This window comes from Ovis aries, chromosome 2, assembly GCF_016772045.2.
Source record: "Ovis aries strain OAR_USU_Benz2616 breed Rambouillet chromosome 2, ARS-UI_Ramb_v3.0, whole genome shotgun sequence".
In the NCBI taxonomy this organism is placed as follows: domain Eukaryota; kingdom Metazoa; phylum Chordata; class Mammalia; order Artiodactyla; family Bovidae; genus Ovis; species Ovis aries.
Window position 1 is genome coordinate 137,731,895 of NC_056055.1, and position 24,393 is coordinate 137,756,287.

The 24,393-nt window shown below is 39.6% G+C and overlaps 1 protein-coding gene across 6 annotated transcripts in view; it reads right to left on the reverse strand.

The window, feature by feature from the left end:
* METAP1D (methionyl aminopeptidase type 1D, mitochondrial) overlaps positions 1-24,393 on the reverse strand; it is a 73,481-nt gene that overhangs the window by 13,007 nt on the left and 36,081 nt on the right. For 3 of the 6 annotated variants that reach the window (XR_006058743.1, XM_027964857.3, XM_027964858.3), the window contains exons 2-6: positions 5,414-5,568; positions 4,624-4,781; positions 2,479-2,628; positions 931-1,079; positions 339-381 (exon numbers count right to left, since the gene is read on the reverse strand). Coding sequence is in view for 5 of the 6 variants with exons in the window: in XM_027964857.3 (XP_027820658.1) it covers positions 339-381; positions 931-1,079; positions 2,479-2,628; positions 4,624-4,781; positions 5,414-5,534 (621 nt within the window). In the remaining variant the exon portion in view is untranslated. The remainder of the gene's footprint in view (positions 1-338; positions 382-930; positions 1,080-2,478; positions 2,629-4,623; positions 4,782-5,413; positions 5,569-24,393) is intronic. The other 3 variants (XM_015093360.4, XM_042243722.2, XM_060409767.1) reach the window with 1 other exon arrangement.

The following is a 24,393-nucleotide window of genomic DNA, read 5'->3' on the forward strand; positions in this document are numbered from 1 at the left end:
TGCCCAGTGCTGTAGGGCTCTGCATTAACTACACAGTGGATCAATAACAATTACACCTTCTCAAAAACATGACACATAGCAGGATTGGGTTGACATTTCACTTAGGCCAACATTGATCTCAGTGCATCTGATTCCAGCCCTAAATTCAAGTCAGGCCTGGGTTTACTTGGAATAAACACAGCGTTAAAGACAAAAAAGGAAACCAGCTGCTTGCGTCTGGGTCTAGAAGTAAACAGCGCTTCCATGGGCGCAGTTCACGTTTTCAATCCAGTCTTCTTCCTGTTGCTACCAGCAATTCTGAAGTTGATCAAAGACTGTTTTTCATATGATTTACTCACCGTGACATCAATGTTGATAATATCTCCATCCTGAAGAGGTCGACTGAAACATAAACAGAAAAAAAAAAAAAATGGTGATAGATCCCAATAAAAGGAATATAAAAATAAATACCTAATGACTGCAATCAGAAAAGCCCAATGAGTAGTGATGCTAATTCAGAGTGGAGGAGGACTGAGTGGAATACCTGTATCTAATCTTTATATTAGTCATATCATTTTTACTAGAAATACATAGTATAACATGCAGCATCACTGTTTAAAAATCTACTTATTCTCAACAAAATATACTTATCATTACCTTAATTTTGCAAAGAGCCAAAACAATAGTAGATGGTTAAAAATCTGAGATGGTAAAAGAAATATTTAATGTACAACCACTTTTTCAGATTATATATTGCTTTAACAAACATTAAATGGAGGTATTATGTCCATTTAGAAACAAAATACTTAAAAATTGTTGCTTTACCATAATCGGTTTCAAAAGTTTGCAGGCAGGTTTCAATTAAACTATAGTGTCTTTCAACATACATTATAGATCTTAGTTTCACGTTTCAGTTTCCAAAGGAACAATATGTTATTAAGCAATGAATACCTGTCAGGGATACCATGACAAAGCACGTTGTTTACAGAGGTACAAACAGATTTTGGAAAACCTCCATAGCCTAGAGGTGAGGGGTAGGCATCATGACTGATTATTTCCTGATGAACAAGAGCATCTATCTCTTCAGTTGTCATGTCAACCTGAAATATTAAATAAAGAGACTGTGAAGCGGCAGTTGGAGAGATCTCCTGTATTTACTGACTATGCCTATAGCTACAGCCCTTCCAGATGAGACTGTACAAATTTACTGTGATAAACCTGATACATTTTAATTAATTATGATTAACACTGAAATCCTAAACTGTGCCTTTCTGACAACTGTTTGGGTATATGGTGGTGTAAGGGGCTATTAGGAAATGGCCATTTTAAACTCTAAGATCCTTTCAATCATTTGTGAATCATTAAATGACAGGATTCCTTTTTAGCCTGGAGATTTCAAAAGCACGTTCTGAGGCAATTCCTTCCTCTTCCTCAATGGTTAGTGGCCTCGGCTGATCAAAGCGTATGAATTCTCAAAAGGATCTTCAGTTCAGGTGACAAAGCTTGAAAAGTAGGTCAACCCATGCCTTTTTATCCCAGCAAAACATTACGTGGGTTTTGCAGTGATGGCATGGAGGTTACGGATCATCATCTGAAAAGATTAGTTTGATACATTTTGTAGAGATTCTGGTTCCCTAATCTTGATTTCTTTCATACCAAAACAAATCAGTGTGTTTTTAAAAATGTTTTTCCCTTACTAGAAGATATCCAATTGCTCTCAAACTAAAAGAAAACTAAAATCAAGTTTTGTGGGCACAAAAAGACTGTCTCCATAAACTCAAATATCATAAGTAAAAGTCTAAAACAAGACCTTTCATTGAAAATTAACATTCCTTCAACTGTTTCCTTTATGTTATTTTATATTCACATTATGGTTCATTGGTAACAAGTCTATCACACAGATGTTACACTAAGTGTTTCATATTTGAGTCTCATTTCCTAAATGCTGCCCACCTTTTGGAAACTATAGGCCGGTATTTCCTTTTATGATCCTTACATAGGAGGATTCAGATTCAGTTTCAGATTATTCTGAAAGACCTAAATCTTATAGTAAGATAGTTGCATACAATTACATTGCTGAATTACCTACAGCTTGGTGTGTCTGGTCTGATCTTTCTTTGCAGAACCAATGCAAGAAAATAGGAGACAAAGTATGAGGCAAAGCAACTCTTCAGGCACATGAAATAATGTGGGGAATAAAAGCAGAAATTACAGGCAGGAATAAGAGGGCAGAAGTCAAAGCTGGCTGTCATGGAGCAATTTGGATAGGCTGACTGAGCCCAAGCTATCTTCAGAATTCTGCTACTTAACACTGACTTTGGATTTTAAATTATCTTTTGAATAAACAGAAAATACACAATTCCTGTCCCCTATCCCAAGGTTTTACTTAATTTTTAACAAATTAGATGTGTACAAAAAGAAGAGTTAGAGGAAATAGGGAAAAGCAGGGAAGGTCTGCTGCCCTTTATGCAAGTCTTGCGAGGCTTCATGAGACGCCACCTTTAAACTCTTCCCGGCCAAGAGGAGGACATGTCGGGCCAGCTGACAAGCCTGGCGAAGCCCTTGAATCTGATCTTCATTCTTAACTTCTATGCTGTCTCCCCAGTCGGGTACAATTCCTGTCGTCACATAGTCTGGCTTCTTTATGTGCTTGAGGAAAAAGGATTGAAAACGAAGATCAGAACCCAGCGCACGACAATGGGATCATTTTTTCGCACACAGCCTCCTGCTTCATGGAGCTCTGCCCTTCCTGCCGGAGCACCGACCTCCGAAGCCAGCACAACAGACCCTCCAGGCTGCCCCCGGTTCCTTCCCCTGCCCTTTTGAACTTAACGTGGCCTGTTAGTGCTGCCTCTGGATGGTCTGTTAACCTTACTGGTGCTTTGAGTCACACTGGACTGAAGGAGACTTCGGGTCAAAACAAACAGGAGTTTTCTTTTCTTCTCCTCCAACCCTGTTAGAATTGCTATTGATGACAAATAGCACCCAGTTCCCCAACCGCCAAATGGTTAATTAAGAGTGCTTTCATCTCCTCGACACAAAGATAAAATTTATGCAAAGGGTAGCCCACAACACCCTCTCCCAAGGAATGTATGTAAAAGGCAGACTGTCAAGTTCACGGATGCCTATCAAATACACACTTCCCCTACATGTTGCCATTGTACCCAAACTAAGAAGGGACTAGAGGACAAAACAAAACAGCTCTTTTGCCTTTTCCGTTCTTTTCCCCCAAGTACATGAAAAATACTTTTGGACACTTTCATAATTTGTCAAAAACAAACTCCTCCCTCCTCTGAAACTCAAAATGTTCAACTCTGACCACCCTTGGAGAACCTTCTCCCCCACTAACTTAAATCCATGGGCAGCATTCAGCAAATAAATACTGTCTCACACATAGAGCTCCTTTCAGACCCAGGTTTTGCATGGCTCTTTACCAACTATTTATGGCAACTGCTACTTGAGTTTTGCTGAACAGCACCCAGCAGGGCTACACAGACTTTGGGGACAGGAAGCTGAGGGAGATAACACTATTCAGTGAACATCACAGCAACTCTGGAAGGGCTAGGGTTAGGGCACCATGCTTTGTGAACTGCATCACACAGGCTTTAAGGACCTTCACTTATTCCTGTGTTCAGATGGGCCTTTCTGACACAGGTAACACCACCACTTGGGCGGCCACAGCCAAGCGTGGAGTGAGCATCTTCCCTCCTACGGCTTTGGTGCCAGTGCCCACGAAGCATCCCGTCTCCACGGCCCCGCCTCCTCCCGGCTTTGCAATCTGGCCAGGTTACAACCACAGGCAGAAGGGCTGTTGGCTTGTCACTGAAATTCTAAAACAATACATTCACCTCTCTGGAGACTTCTTTTTTGTTTTCCACTAAGGAAATACCAGAAACATACTCTGGGCTCTGGTGGCCTGTCTTGTCAGCCCTTGTCACAAAAATGGGCCACTTGCCTTCAGGGAGTATGATATACTTAATGTGGATTTGCAACCCCACAAAAACAGTCATAGAAAGAGGGAAAGCAGGTGATTTTCGTGGCAAATCTTTATTTCTTTCAGCTATTCTCGCTCTTCCTAAATGATCCCCACACTTCCTTTACATTGCATCTGGAAAAATGGATAGATTATCTTTCACAGAATTATACTCTCTGAAAAAAATCAAGAATGCTTTGAGACAAGATGTTTTATTTAATTTACTCTAAAGGGCAATTGAAAGACAGCATTAATAGTAACACAGAAAATGTAACAGCAAGCTTTAGGAAAAAAACGCCTAGTGTATTGGTTTCAAGGAATCTTTCTTAAGTGATTCCAACTGTTGTCAAAAAAAAATTTTTTTTAAGTTAAGAAACTACATACATAGAATCTTATCTTCACGGTAGAAATTTAATATGGAAAATTTCATGATAGAAATTTAAATTCTAAAGAATTAAGCAGTTAGGAGCTCAGTGCCTTATTTTAAAAAGTGAATATTATAGAACTGCAGGATGTTAACACTTCCCAAATCACAGTTTTATATCACAGACCAAGTTTAAAAATTATAATTCAGACGGCCCAGAAATCAAAGGTGCAAAAACACTCCATCGCTTCTGCAGTTAACCTTTATCTTGGCTGGAAAAAGCAACAGATAATAGGCAATGCAGTACCTTAGGGACTGGATGAGCCGAAGAAACTGCAGCCGGCAAAACTATACTGTGGGAAATCTCTCTTTGTCTCCGGAAAAAGAAATTTCTTCTTTGTTGACTGGTTGACTGCGTGTGTAAGTAGATATGATTGAGTGGTGACGAGAAAATCCTATGACAACCTGGGAGCAGAAATAGACGTATGTTAAGTCAAAAAAAAAAAAACCAACTTAGTGCTACATTTTCAGTTGTTGCGTCGTTGTCTATTAAATCATTATAATAATCCTTTATTGGTTCAAAAACGGAAAAGCTCCAAACAGAAAGGACAGCAGTGACATTCTGAGTTCTACTACAATAGTAGTACAGCATATTTATTAGCTAATGCTATGTTTACTTAAATGTTTGACAATGGAAAACTCTATCCTAGTGGGAAACAAACATATAGAAACATCTGCTAAACACCAGGTCTATAAAAAGAGCAATTTGTGCTGTGGTACCTTAAATGCAGCCATGTCCAGGATGACCCTAGATTCAGGGCACTGTTTGGGTGGCTTTATATTCTTTAAGGTCGTTTTCCTTTCACGAATCCTGGACAAATTGCCAGCTGCACTTTTTTGCCCTCGATAGGATTACTACTCTGTGTTAAGTTCATGTGCAGCGAGGCATTATACTGAAATTCATTGTAATGAATGCTCAAGTCAGATAAAGACTAAATAGTAAAAATGTAGGGTGCAACCCTGAAAGAAAATGAATGTAGGCTCCAAAAGTACCCACGATAGGAATTTAGAAACATCTATCAAAATTTCAAACGCACATATCCTCTGACTCCGTGTCTCCTCTCCTAGGGCTCTGCCGTATGCAGTGATGGAAGTGTGGCGATGAACTGCAGCACTGTTTGTGGTAGGAAAAAAATGAGCAATAATCCAGATGTCCATCCACAGGGGACTGGTTAAATATATTATGGTAAATCTACACAACAGAAGACAGAAAAGTAGAGAGGTATTAAAGAGAAAACGCTAACTCATCTCTGCATATTGATATGGGAAGAGGTCACAATATATTGCTCGGAAATGCTGAGCAGTACGTATGAAAAACTCATTAAGGTAAAAAGAGCTTATGCATTTATATAAGTTTGCATATGCCTATAAAATTTCTGAAGATTGATATTCATCAATAGTGGTTATTTCTGGGGCATCTGATTGGGGCTGGGGTGGGAAGGAAGACTTCCTGATTCATTCTATTTTCTCTAAACCAATAGACTTTCAGGAACATTCACTTGTATTATTTTTATAATTAAAACAGTTGTTTAAATCTCCCTTACATGCCGTAATTGCATGTCAGGGGCTGGCAAACTACAACCCAAAGGGTGAATCCAGCCTGCTTCCTGTTTTCATAGAGCCAACAACTTGAAAATGATTTTTATGTTTATGAATGGTTGAAAAAAATCATAAGAAAAATCCCATTTTATAACATGAAGTTATGCAAAATTCAAACTTCAGTGCCCATAAATCCATAAATAAAGATTTATTGGAACATAGTTATACTCATTCGCTTATAATTAATCATGACTGCTTTTGCACAACAGCAGCAGAGTTGAATAGCTGTGACACAGAACAAGTGGTTCACAAAGCCTAACATTTTTACTACCTGCCCCTTAGAGAAGAAGTTTGTCAACTCCTGATCTGGAGAACTGGTTCTCAAAATGTGATACCCAGACCAGCATCTGAGTATCACATGGGGAAAAGATGCAAATTCTTGGGCCCCTCCTCAATTTACTGACCCAAACTATGGGATGAATTCAGCAATCTGTGTTTAACAAACTCTCACCCAGGGTGATTCTGATGCACACTAAAGTTTCAGAATTACTGGCCTAGAGTAATGGAAACACAAACTGCAGGTGAGTATTGGCCCCAAAACTCAAGATCTCTAAGTGAATTGGAAAAAAAGGCACAGATGCAAACAGACTCCAGTGGTCACTGATTCAGTATCAGAGTAGAAAGTTAGTCACTCAGTGATGTCTCACTCTTTTGTGACCCCTTGAACTGCAGCCCACCAGGCTCCTCTGTCCATGGAGTTCTCTAGGGAAGATTACTGGAATGGGTAGCCATTTCCTTCTCTAGGGGGTCTTCCCCACCCAGGGATTGAACCCAGGTCTCCTGTATTGCAGGAAGATTCTCTACCATCATCTGAGCCACCAGGCAAGACTGTCAGTGTCGTAAGTTTCACTCAATTATGTTCTTCCAGAAAGCTGAATAAAATATTGTTGAATAAAACTTACAGAGCTGTTTCAGATATTATATTTTAAACAATATTTTAAACAATTCCAAATACCAGACAAAATACTGCCAGGAATATCACCTTTGTTTGATAGAGGCAGATACATATTCCCTGAAGTTTGTAAAGTACAATATTTCCCTCAAGATACCACATCATCCCCAGAGGTGTGAACTGGTCTAAGAGTGGGCAGGGCAGTTTCCTAGTAAAAGCAGATAGCTAGAAATCAGAAGCCTGGACTTTTGTCTCAGCTCTACTACTTCTCAGCTGTGTGGGCCTTGAGCAAGAATCTTGTTTTCAGTCTCAAGTGAGAATTAACTGGAATAAAGTATGTGAAAGTGCCTTACATTTAGTAGATGCTCAAAAAACAGTAGTTCCTTCAAGAATACTTAAAAAGCAAAATGAGAAAGAAACTATGGGCTTCACTATAGCTTCCGGTACTGAGAACCTAATGGTTGTTGTTCAGTTGCTGAACTTAATGGTTGTTGTTCAGGTGTCTGAAATGAGTGTTTGCGACCCCACGAACCACAGCATGCCAGGCTTCCCTGTACTTCACTATTCCCAGAGTTGGCTCAAATTCATATCCATTGAGTCAGCAATGCCATCCAACCATCCCACCCTCTGCCACCCTCATATGCTTCCTCAATCATTCCCAGCATTGGGGTCCCCTTCAATGCTCTTCACATCAGGTGGCCAAAGTGTTGGAGCTTCAGCTTCACTATCAGTCTTTCTAAAGAATATTCAGGGTTGATTTCTTTTAGGATGGACTGGTTTGATCTCTTTGCTGTAAGAGTCTTCTCCAACACCACAGTTCAAAAGTATCAATTCTTCAGTGCTCAGCTTTCTTTATGGTCCAATTCTTACATCCATACATGACTACTGGAAAAACCATAGCTTTGACTAGACGGACCTTTGAGAGCAAAGAGATGTCTGTGCTTTTTAACTAACATGCCGTCTAGGTTTGTCATAGCTTTTGCACTGAGAACTTCTTATGCATCAATTACTGCACTAGGCCCTTTACATATGTTAGCTCATTAACCTTCATGAGAACCATGTAAGTTGTGACCTGTTATCACTGCGCTCCATAGTTGAAGATGCGGAGGTACACAAAGGTAAATAACTCCCCCCAGAGTGCAAAGCTGAGGGGACCCAGGTCAATTTGCCTTCATAAAGTATATTCCTCTTCCACGCATAAGAGACATGAGCTAACAACACACAAGGAAACACTCTGAAAATGTAAAAGTCATCTGAAAACTATTAAAAGTTACTATTTTTTTTTCCAAAAGTGGCGATGGGTTGGTCTAATCCATTGTCTTTCTCAAGCCAAACTCCCTTTGTTGACCAGATACATGCTGCAGGGAGGTGACTGACAGAGGTTTGGCTGGACAGTCTGTGAATTGTTGTTGTCGTTCAATTGCTCAATCATGTCCGATTTTTGCAACCCCATGGACTGCAGCATCCCAGGCTTCCCTGTCCTTTGCCATCTCCCAGAACTCACTCAAACTCATGTGCATTGAGTCAGTGATGCCATCCAACCATCTCATCCTCTGTCATCTGCTTCTCCTCCTGCCTTCAATCTTTCCCAGCATCAAGGTCTTTTCCAGTGAGTCAGCTCTTCCCATCAGGTGGCCAAAGTATTGCAGCTTCAGCTTCAGCATCAGTCCTTCTCATGAATATTCAGGGTTGATTTCTTTTAGGATTGACTGGTTGGATCTCCTTGCAGTCCAACGGACTCTCAAGAGTCTTCTCCAACACCACAGTTCAAAAGCATCAGTTCTTCAGCACTCGGCCTTCTTTATGGTCCAACTCTCACATCAGTACATGACTACTGAAAAAAAATAGTTTGACTATACTGATCTTTGCCAGCAAAGTAATGTCTGTGCTTTTTAATATGCTGTCTAGGTTGGTCATAGCTTTTCTTCCAAGGAGCAAGCGTCTTAATTTCATGGCTGCAGTCACCATCTGCAGTGATTCTGGAGCCCAAGAAAACAAAGTCTGTCACTATTTCTATTGTTTCCCCATCTATTTGCCATGAAGTGATGGGACCAGATGCCAAGATCTTTGTTTTTTGATGTTGAGCTTTAAGCCATTTTTGTCACTCTCTTCTTTCACTTTCATCAAGAGGCTCTTTAGTCTGTGGATACAGAATGGAAAATCTGGATCCCAGCTATCACCAAGGAAAGGCTCAGGTGGAATCGATCCATGATTCTGGGCTCCCTAACTGCATCCCTAGGTAGGACCAAAGTTAAGCTCCCAAATGTTTCCCTTCTGAGAAAAGCATGTATTATGATGACTATTAATGGTGGTAAGACTAATAAAAATAGTAACAGTGATAGTGGTTAACACTTCATAGCCAGTTTCTGTAATTAAGCAGAGTTCTGAGAAGGAAATGGCAACCCACTCCAGTGTTCTTGTCTGGAGAATCCCAGGGATGGGGTAGCCTGGTGGGCTGCCGTCCATGGGGTCACACAGAGTCGGACACGACTGAAGTGACTTAGCTGGGTGCTCCACACACACTAGGTCTTGCCAATGCTGTTAGAGAGGGGGACAGCTGTTGATGTCACTACTTTATGGATGAGGAACCAAGACACACCTCTGGAGCCCCCAGCTAGAGTCCTGGAAGTCCCAATCCAGGGCTGGCTCTGCTGCTCCAAGCTGCCTTTCAACAGTGTGCACAGGTTCTAATAGCTGGCATGCTTGGCTAGAAAGTGTGTTTTTTCAGGGATTCAATTTCAAAGAAATATTTTTTTTAATCATGAAAAAAATAAACATCATGAGACCAGCCAACATTCAGAAAGAATGTATTTTTCATGAGAAGTCTTAGAATTAATCTAACCGGGAGGCACTGCAGGAGTGAGAATAATACGAGCTTTGAAGTCAGACAGATCTTGAGTTACCAAAACTTCTAAGCCTCACTTTCTTCACCACTAAATGGGAACAGTAGTGCTTTCCTCACCACAAGGCTGTTGTGAGAATTAGCAGAAATAACATTATCCTCAAACCATCTTTAAAAAGTAGGTGCTCTGTGGGGGAATTCCCTGATGATGTAGTAGTTAGATTCTAGGCTTTCACTGCTGTGGCCTGGGTTCAACCCCTGGTAGGGGAACTGAGATCCCACAAGCCATATAGCATGGCCAAAAAAAAAAGGAGGTGCTCCATAAATGTTTATGTCTCTTCCTTTCCCCTCTCAACATTCAACATGTTTACCTTGGGCCTCAAAATGTGTTTATTCTTTTATTTGACAATTACTTATTGAGCTTCTCCTGGGCTTCCCTGGTGGCTCAGCTGGTAAAGAATCTGCCTATAGTGAGGGAGACTTGGCTTCCATCCCTGGGTTGGGAAGATCCCCTGGAGAAGGGAAAGGCTTCCCACTCCAGTATTCTGGGCTGGAGAATTCCATGGACTATATAGTCCATGGGGGTCGCAAAGGGTCAGACACGACTAAGCGACTTTCACTACTGAGCTCCTCCTATATGTCATGCTTTAGACAGGAGGTAAAGGAAGTGACAAAGTCCCTCTCTGGGTGCTCACATTCCGTGGTGAGACACGGGCAAGACATTCAATTGTATCAGATGGTGATATTCTTGATGAAAAATCAGCCCAAGTGACACAGCATTGGAGCTAGAGATTCTGCTCCCGGACCTGCCAGGAACTAAGTGTGTGACCTTGAGCAGCAACCACAGGGGACACTGGCTGAGAGCTCATGCCAAGCTCTGTGCTGAGCACTTCACAGACACTACGCACTGCTACAGAAGACTCGAGCTTCCCAGATAGCTCATCGGTAAAGAATCTGCCTGCCAATGCAGGAGACGTCAGAGACGCAGTTTGATCTCTGGGTGGACAAGATCCCCTGGAGAAAGAAATGGCAACCCACTCCAGTACTCTTGCTTGGGAAATCCCATGGATAGACGAGCCTGGCAGGCTACAGTCCACACAGTCGCAAAAAGGCGAACATGACTGAGCATTGAGCATGCATGCGCAGAAGACATTACAGGGAGGGAGCTGAACTGCATAATCTTTGCGGTCTCTTTCAGCTCTGACAGTCGTGCCTTCATTCGGCAGCTACTGACTTCTGTCATGCTACACCCCAGGCCATGGGATGATGTGGAATCTGATCAATTTTGTGACTCATGAAGGTTTTTTTCAATGCAGGTGATAACATGAAAGAGAGAGCACCTGTATCAGTATTATCAAGTTCAAGTAGACAGTCATTATAGGGGGAATCTTTCCTGTGTCCTTAAACTGAAGGCATGAAGTCATCAGGCCTCTACTAGGATATCTGAATGAGGCTTTTGAGACATTCATTTCTAAAATGAACAGCGTTGCCAACATACCTGTTCTGCTAAATAATGAGCTCGCTGCCAAATAAGAGGCAGGCACCCCCCACACACACATACACAAATGACTTAAACATTGGGAACATAGCCTGAACATATCCAATCTGTTGACAATTATGGTTTTGCAAAGTACTCAGCAACTCTACTTTCATAAGATATTTTTTATTGGAAGCAAAATCTCTTCTTTCAATCTGATAAAAGATACCCTATAAATGTTGTCACAAAGTAACAGGATAATAAGGTACCATACTGTGTTTATTCCACTAACTATTCATTACAAACCAGAAAACATACCAATTTAGTGTTTTTACAGGTGAAATGAAGAAATGGTCTTACATCAATATGTGCCTTTAGAAGATAATGGCTCTCCAATTAATGTGGCATAAAAATGAGGTGGGGGGAGATCCTTAACTTTGCTTATTATAGTGTAATTAATAAATAGCAACTGGGCTTCCCTGGTGACTCAGCGGTAAAGAATCCACCTGCCAATGCAGGAGGCGCAGGTTCAATCCCTGATCCGGGAAGATCCCACAGGCCGGGGAGCGAGGAAGCCCTTGGGCCACAACTGCTGAAGCCTGCTTGCCCTTGAGTCTGTGCTCTGCTGCAGGGGAAGCCACTACGACGAAAAGCCCTGGCGCCACAACTAGAGAGTAACCCCCACTCGCCGCATCTGGAGAAAACCCCACACTGCAACAAAGATACAGCGCAGCCATAAATTTTAAAAAGTACATAAACAGCAATTAGCCAGTTTTCTAAATGCAGAGTGACCAACATTAAAATCTCCTATCCCAATTACATTCAGGGTCACAAACTACACTATCTATTAGAGATTATTCTAGAAAAGGTTTGTCGAATTTCCTATATATTTCCTTTCTTTGAAAAAGCACTGCTTCGTACATCCAAAATGAATACATATGAGACACGTCCGCTATATGTCAATTTTAAAAGATAATTAAATAGAAGAACAGCTAATACAGTTATAAGAAGAACAATGTAAGAATAATACAATATTGGAAGAACAATACAATATAAGAAGAACAGATACAGTTATAAGAAGAACTTTTTATAACTATATCTAATTTCCAACTTGCTACTGTCAATGTTACAGTCAATTTGATGCATGGAGGTCCATCATCAGAGGCAGGAACACCAAGTAGGTTTTCCATCAGCCGCAGCACTGGCTCCTTGGTCTTCTGGAAACCATCAATTCACTCAAGACACACAGCAAATCCTCTTTTGTTAAAAGTTATTTTCAGGAAAGAAGAGGCACATTGACTAATCTGAAGTTTAGGACACGCTATTTCCTCAGGCAGTAAATCTATACGTTATTTGTTATGAATACTAGAATATTTAGTTATCACAGGTAATAATAAGAATTTATTCTCAGTGTCATAAAAACTCTATCAGCTCTGAGTTTAAGCTGAATGTTGAAAACAACAGGCCTCTTTCCCTCCACAGAGGAACATACAGTGTGGCCTGAATGTCTCCTGAAACTGCTGTATGTCCTTTGGATCCTGCGGCACATTTTTCATATCCTAAATTTGCATTTGCAATGTAAATCTACATTATGGTTTTAAATATTTTCATGTTCAGTAATAACATCAATTTCTAAAAGCTGCATTTTATTTCCCTTTACCAATTAAGTCTGAAAGGTGAGACCGCTGAATTCAAGTATGATGGGGGAGGAATGCATTCAAAATAACTAATATTGCTGCACACTACATGCCCTATATTCACTGGCCTCTTACTCAGGGTCTGTTTTAATTGTTATCTGCGCATGCATTCTGTACCACATAATGAAATGCTTCCATTTCACCCACTGAGCCCTGGGTTTTTATCTGCACCTCTACTAATGACCCTTAATTAAACCGATTTTACTCTTGGAAATGCAAGTTTTCTTTTGCTCAACAAGTATTTTTAAGGGAGCGTTCTGAATGAACTTTCAAAGAGACATTTAAAATGCTTATTATCTTAAGCGGTTGTAAAACTGAACAAAGTACATTGTACTCAAGTGTGGGCTACCAATACCTCTGTTTCATTATACATTTCCAGGACAGCACTTTTACCCTGCATAGTGCCATCAATTCGAAGTTATGGGATATTTCAGAGGCTTCAAGGATCTGGGCAGAAAACAACACAATTAAGTGGCCTGTGTAACTTTACACTAGCCAACAATGTCAACCAGAGATAATATGCAATTTAAAAGACACCCTGTAAAATGTCTTGCTGAATGTATTTGTTCATAATGATGAGCAAATGCCAAAGTCTAGTAACAAAACTATTATTTATAGCGTATCAACATCTAATTGATTTTACAAATGGAGGCAATTATTTTGGATGGAGGGAGGAATGCCTGCCAGATTTAAATGATTTATGATTACTAAGAGAAAAAACAACAATGTTTCACTAATTCATTTTCAAATATGGCTCTTACACTCACTGATGATTTTAATTTTAAATCAAATTATTTCCTAAAATAATATATTAATGTTAAAAAAAAAGCAACTTTGTGACAGCAATCTGAGATATTTTGAACTGTTTAGAAATGTTGGTTACTACAGTAGGCTCAGGAGGGAATGTCCCACAGAAAGACATTTTCAAGGTGCTGATTTAGAACCACAGAAAGATCGCACTTCATGAACGCCAACCAATTACCCAGGGAAGAAGCGCAGGCTCTCATAGCACGGGGAACTCAGCCATGCATATTTCCTGACCTAAAACACTGATTGTCCACTTGATGGGTTTGATAACTTGCACAAAAGTCGTGAAAGGAAAATTAAATAGTCTGTCTCACTCGCTGTAGCTCCCATTGATTTTTATAATCCAGTACTAAGAGGTACATGCTTCAAAAGTAAATGAGAAAGATTGAAAGTTTCTTCCCATTTCAAGGAGACTACAGAGGAGAGAAGCTCACATTTCACAAGAAATAACCTGTGCATCTGTTGAAGAAGAAGAAGCTGGTGGCCGGGTGGAGGGGGGGAGCGGGAATCGAAACAGCTAGGGGAATGCCCCAGGCTGAAGCAGATACTGATTGGGCAAAGCTAAAGGACAAGGGCCCTTGGAACTAAACAAAAGCAAATTCATTCTGTTGACAGATGTTGATTACATCAAAGCAACAAGGAACTCCCCCCAACTCATAATTTTTTTTTAAAACAATTAATACCTCTCTACAATCTACACAATAAGGATAAAGTACAGTTTTAACCTAATCATAGCAAACATTATTAAACTTGTTTTTTAAAAGTTTCAGTTGAGTTCTAGTGTGTTTTTAGCCATGGCCTTCTCCAAACAGTGCTTTATTCATTCCCATGGACATGTCTGGAGAGCTAAGCTGGCCATACTATCAGCCCCTTCCTTCCAGGGGTTAACTGCTCTGGCTGCCAAATAAAATACAGAGCAAGCCATGTAATTATGGAGACAGTCAAAGGGCAGGCTCTATTTTGAAATCTATTTGCACAGACAAGGTCTTCCAATTGAGCTTACAGGAAACAAGCTGGTAAAGAGCCTCCTTTTCCCCAGATGCGTTCCACACTTTTTCTTCAACTCAGGAAATCATGGATATGGACACCATACACCATTACTTCCTGGATTTCAACCTAAGATGCCATCACAAGGAGAAGAGTGGATCTGTTTCACAAACCTGTAAAAAAAACTTTTTTTTTTTTTTTGCTTAATTAACAGCATTTGGCAACAGCCTCTGGACGATAAAGCTCCAGTGTTTATTAAACAACATTTCTCAAGAGGATACAGGCCAATTGTTATGCAGGTACTGGAAAACAGATCACTTTCTTTAATGCTCAAAATAAAGCACACAGTCTAGAGTATACTAGCATAAATACTTGTCTGAAATAAAGGTTCTACTTGATATCCAACAGTGTTGTCCTTGAAGTTATTTATAGCTAAGACTGCTAAAACAGCAACAAAGATTCCACGGAAATAAAAAAAGAAATATGCAAAGTATTTCAAGTGATGGAAAAAAAAGTCACAAGTCACTTTTATGCTAAAACATAAAAATTTGTCCTAGTTGCTTAAAGGTCTAAGTTTGCAAATTTTATGAGACTTTATCATTCTCATATTAAAATAGAATTGAGCCACTACAACAAATAAAACTAACTAGCCAGGGCTTCCCTGGTGGCTCAGTGGTAAAGAACCTGCCTGTCTATGCAGGAGACATAGGTTCAATCCCTGACCCAGGAAGATCCCACATGCTGGGGAGCAACTAAGCCCGTGTACCACAACTATTGAGTCTGTGCTCTAGAGCCTGGAGCCACAACTACTGACCCCATGTGCTGCAACTGCTGAAGCCCTCACGCCCGAGAGCCCAAACTGCACAACAAGAGAGGTGACTGCAATTAGAAGCCCACACGCTGCAATGAAGAGTAGCCCCCGCCGGCCACAACTAGAGCAAAGCCTGCGCAGCCACAAAGACTCAGAGCAGCTATACACAAATAAATATAATAGTAATAAAAAACCAACTAAATAGTCAAATGAAGGTGAGATAGTAGTCCTTATCGCACATACGAGGCTATGGAAGTCAGAACTCATCATCAAGCCCCCAAACCAAAGCCTGGGAATCCTGGTTCTAGAGAAGATGAGCTGGAAAGTCAGCCACAGAGCACTTCTGGGAAGAGGAACGGGCAGCGCCTAAGGGCACCCTCCACCAATAATAAAAACATTCAGGAAAGATGCCTGGGTCAAGGCAAAAAGTGACCTTCCCGGCAGCTCCATCAGGAAGTTGGCCCTTTTCCTTTTAAAAAATGTATCAGTACTAACTGATAGACTATAATGTCAATGACAAGTTCAGAAATGCGTAGAGGAAAAATATTTTTTGTTTCTTGACAAGAGCAAACTGGATAATATGTGATTATTCATTAATTTACACCACCAGCAACTAGGGATCTGTTATTTAAACAAAAAGCATTCCTCTCTCTTGGGGCCACAAAAACAATCCAACCTATTCTGGAAACACAGATCAATAAGTACACCTATTTAATAAAGTAGAGTCATATTTGTGAAACTAGAAAAAAGTTCCTTTAGGCCGGCCCAACTCTAGCCTGGGGAAGAATGTCAAAGATTATAGTAAAATACAAAATCTAAAACTAAAATCAGATCATTTAAGTGGATAAGTGGAAGTTACATAGAAATGATTGATCTGTAAAAGGAACTAAGGCTATTATATGAAATTTCTCCATTTAAGGTGAAAAACATTTAGTTTAAAATTTGAATTTAAATTCATTTTTATAATCATAAAACATTGAGTCACACTGAAATAGTATATGCTTAGAAAATCCCATTGTGTCTCAGCTAAAGTTTAGAGAAAAGCAGCTTTTTAACACTTCAACAATACATATACTCAGGCAACTTCTTGGACAAAGAAATATTGTATCCTTTCATGGGAAATAAAGGAGCTGTTTATTAGGGCTGTGGTTAAAATGTAATAATTCATTCTAGTTGAGCCCTGTGAAAAATGTCATCAAAATATCATTTTCTTTGCCAGATTTTCTGCATGCCGTGATATCATTTAAATACAGAATAAAAGACAAGCTCTGATCAGAGTAGAAGTACGACACCAAAATGACCCAAAAGCAAACATTCATTCTGTCAAAGTAACAGGAAAGAATTTCACACAGTCCTGAGACCCAGAAAATGCACACTTCTAGGTTAGCACAGAACATCTGGCAAGCTTCAACTTTCCAACGTCTCTCAAAAAAAAAAAATTCCTGTTACCTCACATACTTGGGTTAAAGCAGAGGAAAAAATAAAAAAAAAATTATATTAGAGAGCACAAGAAAGCATTAGAAAGAGCAATTTCACAGAAATGACACATGGAATTCAATTTTAGAGAAAGTCTATATAAAAATATAATCAGCTTAAGAATTCACATACTAAGCAAGTTCTTTAATTCTTTAAAAAAGACTGTTCTTAAGTACTACTGTCATGTAAAATACTGCTCAAAATATTAGCTATTTGGATAAAAATATCAAGTAACAGAAGACACTGGAACTTTTATGATCAAAGGTACAGCTTTAGTATGAATATTTTCAATTGTATTAAAGCATTGAAAAGTACAATTTTAGTCTCTCACAACAAGGTCAACTGAATTCTACATGCAACATGATATAGTTATATTGTTGGATGCATTTCCTCTTTTCCTTTCTTTCTTTCTATGAGCCCTTTAAAGTTATTTATGCAAGCAACTGATATAAAATAGTTCAGAGCTTTCACCCAGACTTCAGTATCATTAGCTTCCCTGGTGGCACAGACAGTAAAGAATCTGCCTGCAATGCAGGAGACCTGGGTTTGAACCCTGGGTTGGGAAGATCCCCTGGAGGAGGGCATGGCAATCCACTCCAGTATTCTTGCCTGGAGAATCCCCATGGACAGAAGAACCTGGCAGGCTACAGTCCACGGGGTCACAAAGAGTTAGACACGACTGAGTGACTGAGCTCGTAGCACTCCCCCCCCAAAACCCCGTAAAACTACATCTTAATATTTTCCTGAGAATGTTTTCAATGTACAACTACAAGTGAAAGGCATGAAATAAAAAGAAACCATTTGAATACAGATACTACAGCGGTATTTTGACAATTATGGGAGCTTTGTCTCTGCCCTGTAACCAGGCAATAGAAGTGGTAGGTAGTTAGGTAGGTAGGTCAATAATCACAACTGAAAATGAGAAAGCTAAACTCTAGGAAAACAATGTATTTTCAGCCTTCTGCAGTTGAGACTGCACAGATTCAAGACAATAGAAGCCAAGATCACTCATCAAGGAGTCCTTTTCATGAAAAAAAAAAAAAAGAGAGAGAGAGAGAGAAAATACACAGCCACCCTTTTAGCAAAAGAAAAGGTTCCAAATTATCTGAAGGCAGCTTTTTGAAGTTATATAGTTATGTTGCCACAAATAACTTTATATTCAATTCAACTGTGTAGGTTTAGTTGACCATATGACTAAATAACCACTCCATTGCTTTCAGAATTAATGCAAAAAGTACAATGTATTAAACTACAACATGTTTAAAAGACTGCTTATAAACTCTCTCATTTTTTTTTCTTTTTCAGATATAGATGCTCAGCTATAAAATCATTATTTTCTGTACAGAAAGATTAAAAATGAAAACCATCACCACTACCCAAATGTGTTCTCTTTATCTGTATAAAGCAGACTGCCTCTCATATTTGAAAATATAATATTACTTAAAAACCTTAGCTGACAGAGGTCATTCACACTTGATAGAATGACAAACTCGTCATCTCATTTTTAGATTAAAGTCTTCAATAGAGCCACAGTTCTGAAATATTTGATGGATACAATATTTGAAGCATGCTATTGTCTAATGTGAACATTTTTTAAACTATATTTCCATGAGAGTGTTATGAAAGAAAGATACCAACCCCCAAAATGCCTCAATAAAATATAGTCCAATTGGAGGTAAAAAGAAAGAAACAATGGAATTTCAAACACTTTACATTTTGTTTGTGAGTGCGACACAGATTCCCCCCCCCCCCAAAGGTGTGCCTTCCTAATTATACTTACTTGAGTCGCTGTTTAAGTTGGTTTCTCTTCCCCAAGCATTAGTTGGTTTACTTCGGCAAGTTCTCCTAAGCCTTAGTTAGCTCAAATGTTAACAGGAATAGTAATACCTTCCTCACAGGGTTGCTTTGACAACTGTATGACACAAGGTGTGGAAGGGGCACAAGATAAGCACATAAGAGGTCATCCCGATCACCGGTTCCCTGGCTGTGGGAGAAGGCCACCCTATAATGAATTAATCAGTAGGCAGAAACCAGACTGAATGCTGAAATGTGTTTTGGATAACTATAAAGTAAGTGACTCACAAAACAGTCAGGAGATCCTAGGTTGGGTTCCAGAACTGCCACTCAAAAACCACTCTACCCAAAGCACTGGTCCTCTCCTGCCTTTATCACAGGAATACTCTGACCATCAAATGAGACTGCAGATGTATAAATACAAACTGGACAGCCTCTGACTGCAGCATATTAAGAGAACACTTAAACTCAGGAGGATGAATTATGCACAGCCTAGTTTTCCTAATTTTGATGTTTTTCTGAGAGTTCTTGGTGGGGCCTTGCTAGAAAGCTGATAGTAAAGTCTCAGGAAAATATCTTCTTCCATTTAGAAGCATAAAAGATTCTAGCTTTTTCAAGAATCATATCCTTCCAAACACATTAGCATACTGAATAGACTTTATATTTGTGCAAGAGGTGGACTGAAAGAAATTGTGTTCTAGAAATATTCTACTCAGTTATGAAGACATTTTCTGTAAAGTTGCCTATCACAAATAATTTTGAGATATCAGAATGTTGCTATTTTTAGTCTGTTACTAATTGATGTTTAGTCAATGTTTTGCTTACCCATAAACTGTTAGGTTGTCCTTGGTAACTTTAGTACCTCAAAGTCTGTAAGAGCTTAAACATATTTTTTTTTGGCGTGAGACTATTTAATAGAAATATTCTAGAGCTCACCGAACCTTATTGTTTAAACGTACTAAAAAAGTCTTCTTTGCATAAAAATTCCTGTTTATTAAACAGTAATACAAGAAGAACTTATTTACATTTCAAGCACTACCAACATACATCATTTACGACAAAAAAGGCAAGCACTCCATAAGAAATGCTCAATCACTGTCAATCACAAACACTAAAATATACATAAACCAAAGCAAGCTGTGTGAACTGTATTAAATTCAGCTAAACACAGAATTACCAACAGAACAAACAAAAAAACAAATAATTATCAGTGACTCACAGATCTATTTACACGAGATACACAAAATAACATGGAAAGGTGTAACCATGGTAACCTGATAGCCTAAATTGAGTGCCTTTAACATTTGCATTTATTTAAATACTATGCCAACTGATGTCTTTATAAAATTTAAATATTTCAAAAGTAGTCAAAGCTTATCCTTGTTAACTGATCACAGATCAAAATAGTTTCAACTATAAATCAGTGTCTTTAAAGGTATTCAGGGACCAATTTAATGAAACCATGATAAAAATGTCTAACAATTTTTTCTAATTTTTCAGTGAACTGTTATTTTCACAACCACTGATTAACAACTGAAAAAAATTCAACTATATACAATAAATCCCATAGTAGTCAAGTAATATTAAAACATGCTTTGACATAAAGATTTATCTAAAACTCATCCTGTTGCATGTAACCACCCCACTTCTTCTAATTAGCTACTAAAGCAGAAATGGCATTAGCTGTTTCAGTTTACAGGTGATTTTCACTGACAATTACCATTTGAATGGTTTAATATTTAATGCTACAGTTAGTCCTAATGTCTTTTATTTTATTTCATAAGCTACAGGAGTAAAACATTATTTTGTAGTTCACTGGTTCCTACACTTAAGATGTAATGTTCAGTGTGTATTTCATTATGTAGATGAGCAATAGATGTTGCTTGACATGATTTAAATGGGTCAACAGTATTTTCCTAGTCACATTAATCATCCAGACAGCTAGAATAAAAAAAGAAGGCCTTGAAAACTAAAACTAGAGAATCTATTCACACAAATGACACTTACCATGGCAGGTTATCTAGGATGTGGTTAAGGAGAAGGAAGAGGTACAGACTTTGAACACATGTTTCATTATTTGTTCAGAAACCATTTCAAGACCCTAGCTCTATTTTCAGAATACAAGTGAACACCCACAGGGACAGATTTCTGAGATACCAAACTGTAGTTTAAAAAAAAAAAAAGCATCAGATGGAAATCTATGAAAAGTTTTCCATTAGAGAAGAAAGAAAAAAATTTGCGGAAGCCAGCTGCAAACGGGCTGAGGCCCCAAGGACACAATCAGACCCATATTATACAAATATACAGCAGTACAGATGAGGACACGGGCTTCCCAGGTTGTGCTAGTGGTAAAAGAACCCGCCCGCCAATGCAGGACACAAAAGAGACGCGGGTTTGACCCCAGGTTGGGAAGATTCCGTAGAGGAGGGCATGGCAATCCACTCTAGTATTCTCACTTGGAGATTCCCGTGGACAGAGGAGCCTGGTGGGCTACAGTCCACAAGGCTGCCAAGAGTTAGACATGATGAAAACGACAGCACCCATCGATGAGGATACAGCATTATGTCCTCACACACTGAAGGCTCCTAAGAAGTGAAAGGAAGAACAAGGGAAAGCAGAACTGGCCTTTAGATACAGCTACGAATCACCTCACTCCAGCTCTGCATAAAAAGAATCTGGTAAGGAACATGGAGATCGACAGATGTGACGCTCTGAACAGCAACTCCACTTTCCTGCCCCCTTCCTCGTCATGACTGACCTCTGCACCGAGCCTGACCAAGAAATGCAGCTCTGGTCTACACAGCTAGGCACCATGCTGGAAGACGATTCTGCAGAACCATCCCACCACTTTGTTCTACATGAATTAGGCCCTTTCCAATAAATGGATGGATGCCACACGCATCACTTTCCGCCCACCGGAAACTCCTGAGCATTGGCAGCTGTGAAGAAGCCAGTGTCTGACATTAACTTTTTCTTTCTGAATCCACTTCTCAAGGGTCATTTTCCTGAGTAGATGCACTCTGTCCTCGCCTGAAACCACACAGAACGAGCCAGAGTTCATAGGAAACTTACTTTTTTTCCCCCTGATTATGAAATGGTATATGGATGATATTGAACACTTTAATGACAATACTGGGGGCTTCCTAATGGCTCAGCAGGTAATAATCTGCCTGCAGTGCAGGAGATGAGAGTTTGATCCTTGGATCAGGAAGATCCCCTGGAGGAGGAAATGGCAACCCACTCCAGTAATATTGCAGGGAAAATCCCATGGACAGAGGAGCCTATTGGGCTACAGTCCATGGGATCGCAGAGTCAGACATGACTGAAGCGATTTAGCACGCACACACACATAACAACATTGAGAAAGCATAAATAATATAAAGAAAAAAAGGGTAAAGAGCTTCCTCAAATGACCACTGTTAACATTCAGCAATGGCACCCCACTCCAGTACTCTTGCCTGGAAAATCCCATGGACGGAGGAGCCTGGTGGGCTGCAGTCCATGGGGTCGCTGAGAGTTGGACATGACTCAGTGACTTCACTTTCACTTTTCACTTTCATGCATTGGAGAAGGAAACGGCAACCCACTCCAGTGTTCTTGCCTGGAGAATCCCAGGGATGGGGGAGCCTGGTGGGCTGCCGTCTATGGGGTTGCACAGAGTTGGACATGACTGAAGCGACTTAGCAGCAGCAGCAGCAACATTCAGCAAACATACTTTAGACCATTTCTCTATGTGTGTGTCTGTTAAGTCGCTTCAGTCTACATGAAACTTTTTATCCTCTTGGGTTACTGGTTTCACAGTATTCCTTTATATGGATGAGTAAAATAGCCCTTTACTGAACCAGTGATGAGCATTTAGGTGAGCTCTTTTGTTTTTTGCCCTGCAAAATACACTTTATACAAATATATGTATTTGTAATTATTCTCTTTAGCTTAAATTCCCAGAAGTAGAATTCTTGAGCTAAAAAATACACAAAATTCCAACATATCTGCACAACTGCTCTCCACAAAAGAGAAATTTATATTCCCAAAGGTGTCAACTTCCCTACACCCTCACCAATATTATTAGTGATGAAATCTTTGTCAGTCTGATAAATGAAAAATGGCATATCGCTTTTACTTATTTTTTTTCAGATACTCCTGAGATTGAAGATTTCTTTATATACTGATATACTTTTATGAATTCCCCATTTAGGCCTCTTATAGGTTGATTTTTACTGGATTTAAATTTTAAGTGTGCTCTGTAAAATAGAAACATTAAATGTTTGTGTAGTATATTGTTTCAATTTTTTTTTCAGTTTTCCATTTGCATTTCAACCTTGTTTTAAAGTGTGTTCAGCCATACAACTAGGTTTATATTGAATTTATAGATTAATCTAGGGAGACTATGGATCTTCCCTGGTGACTTAGATGGTAAAGCGTCTGCCTACAATGCAGGAGACCTGGGTTCAATCCCTGGGTCAGGAAGATCTCCTGGAGAAGGAAATGGCACCCCACTCCAGTATTCTTGCCTGGAAAATCCCATGAACAGAGGAAACTGGTTAGGCTACAGTCCATGGGGTCGCAAAGAGTCGGACACGCCTGAATGACTTTACTCGCTCACTCACTTCACTCACTCAGGGAGACTATGACTCTCTAAAATATTCAGTTGTTTTATTTAAGAGTTGTCTTTGTGCTTACTGCACGCATGCGTGCTAAGTTGCTTCAGTGATGTCCGACTCTTTGCGACCCTATGGACTGTAGCCCACCAGGCTCCTCTGTCCATGGGATTCTCTGGGCAAAAATACTGGAGTAGGTTGCCATGTCCCTCTCCAGGGGATCTTCCCAACCCAGGGACTGAACCCACATCTCTTATATCTCCTACACTGGCAGGTGGGTTCTTTACTGCAGTCTTCTTAAATATATCTTGGTAGACATCTAATGCCTTCACACAGACCTGTGTATTCTTTATTATTTGTCTACTCCAGGATATTTGATACTTTGGGTTGCTATTACAAATGGAATTTTTCCATTATCTCTTCTGCCTAAATAGTCGGTCATGACTGAGTGACTAAGCACAGCACAGTACATAGGGCAATAACTTAAAAAAGAAAAACACAAAAAACCTTAAGTTTAAAAGTTGATTTAATACTCCAGTGTCATATATTTATGTGCCTTAATATCAGACTCGCATACTTTTTCCAATGGAAAGAAGTGTGTTGGGGCTGAGTGGGGTTCATTGGACTTTGCTTTCCATCACTGCCAACTTACCCCCTTACCTCGTCTTTCCGCAGTGTTACCCTCCTTCTTCTCATATATGAAGTGTTGAACTCGATAGGTTTAACAGGCGCTAAAAGTGCCGGTAAATTAAAAGCACCAAAAAAGGACAGATTTTTTGGAAAGGTTTGATATTTAAAATATTTTCCCTTGGGACTTTCCTAGCGGCCCAGTGGTTAAGACTCTGTGGTCTCAATGCAGGGGGCCTGGGTTTGATCCCTGGTCAGAGAACTAGATCACACATCACAACTAAGAGTTTGCCTGCTGCAACTAGAAACTGATGCAGACCACTAAATAAATTAGAATATTTTTAAAAAATAAAAATACTTTAAAAGATTATTAGCCCTCAAAAGCAATGACCTAATTATGAGGGGTTGAG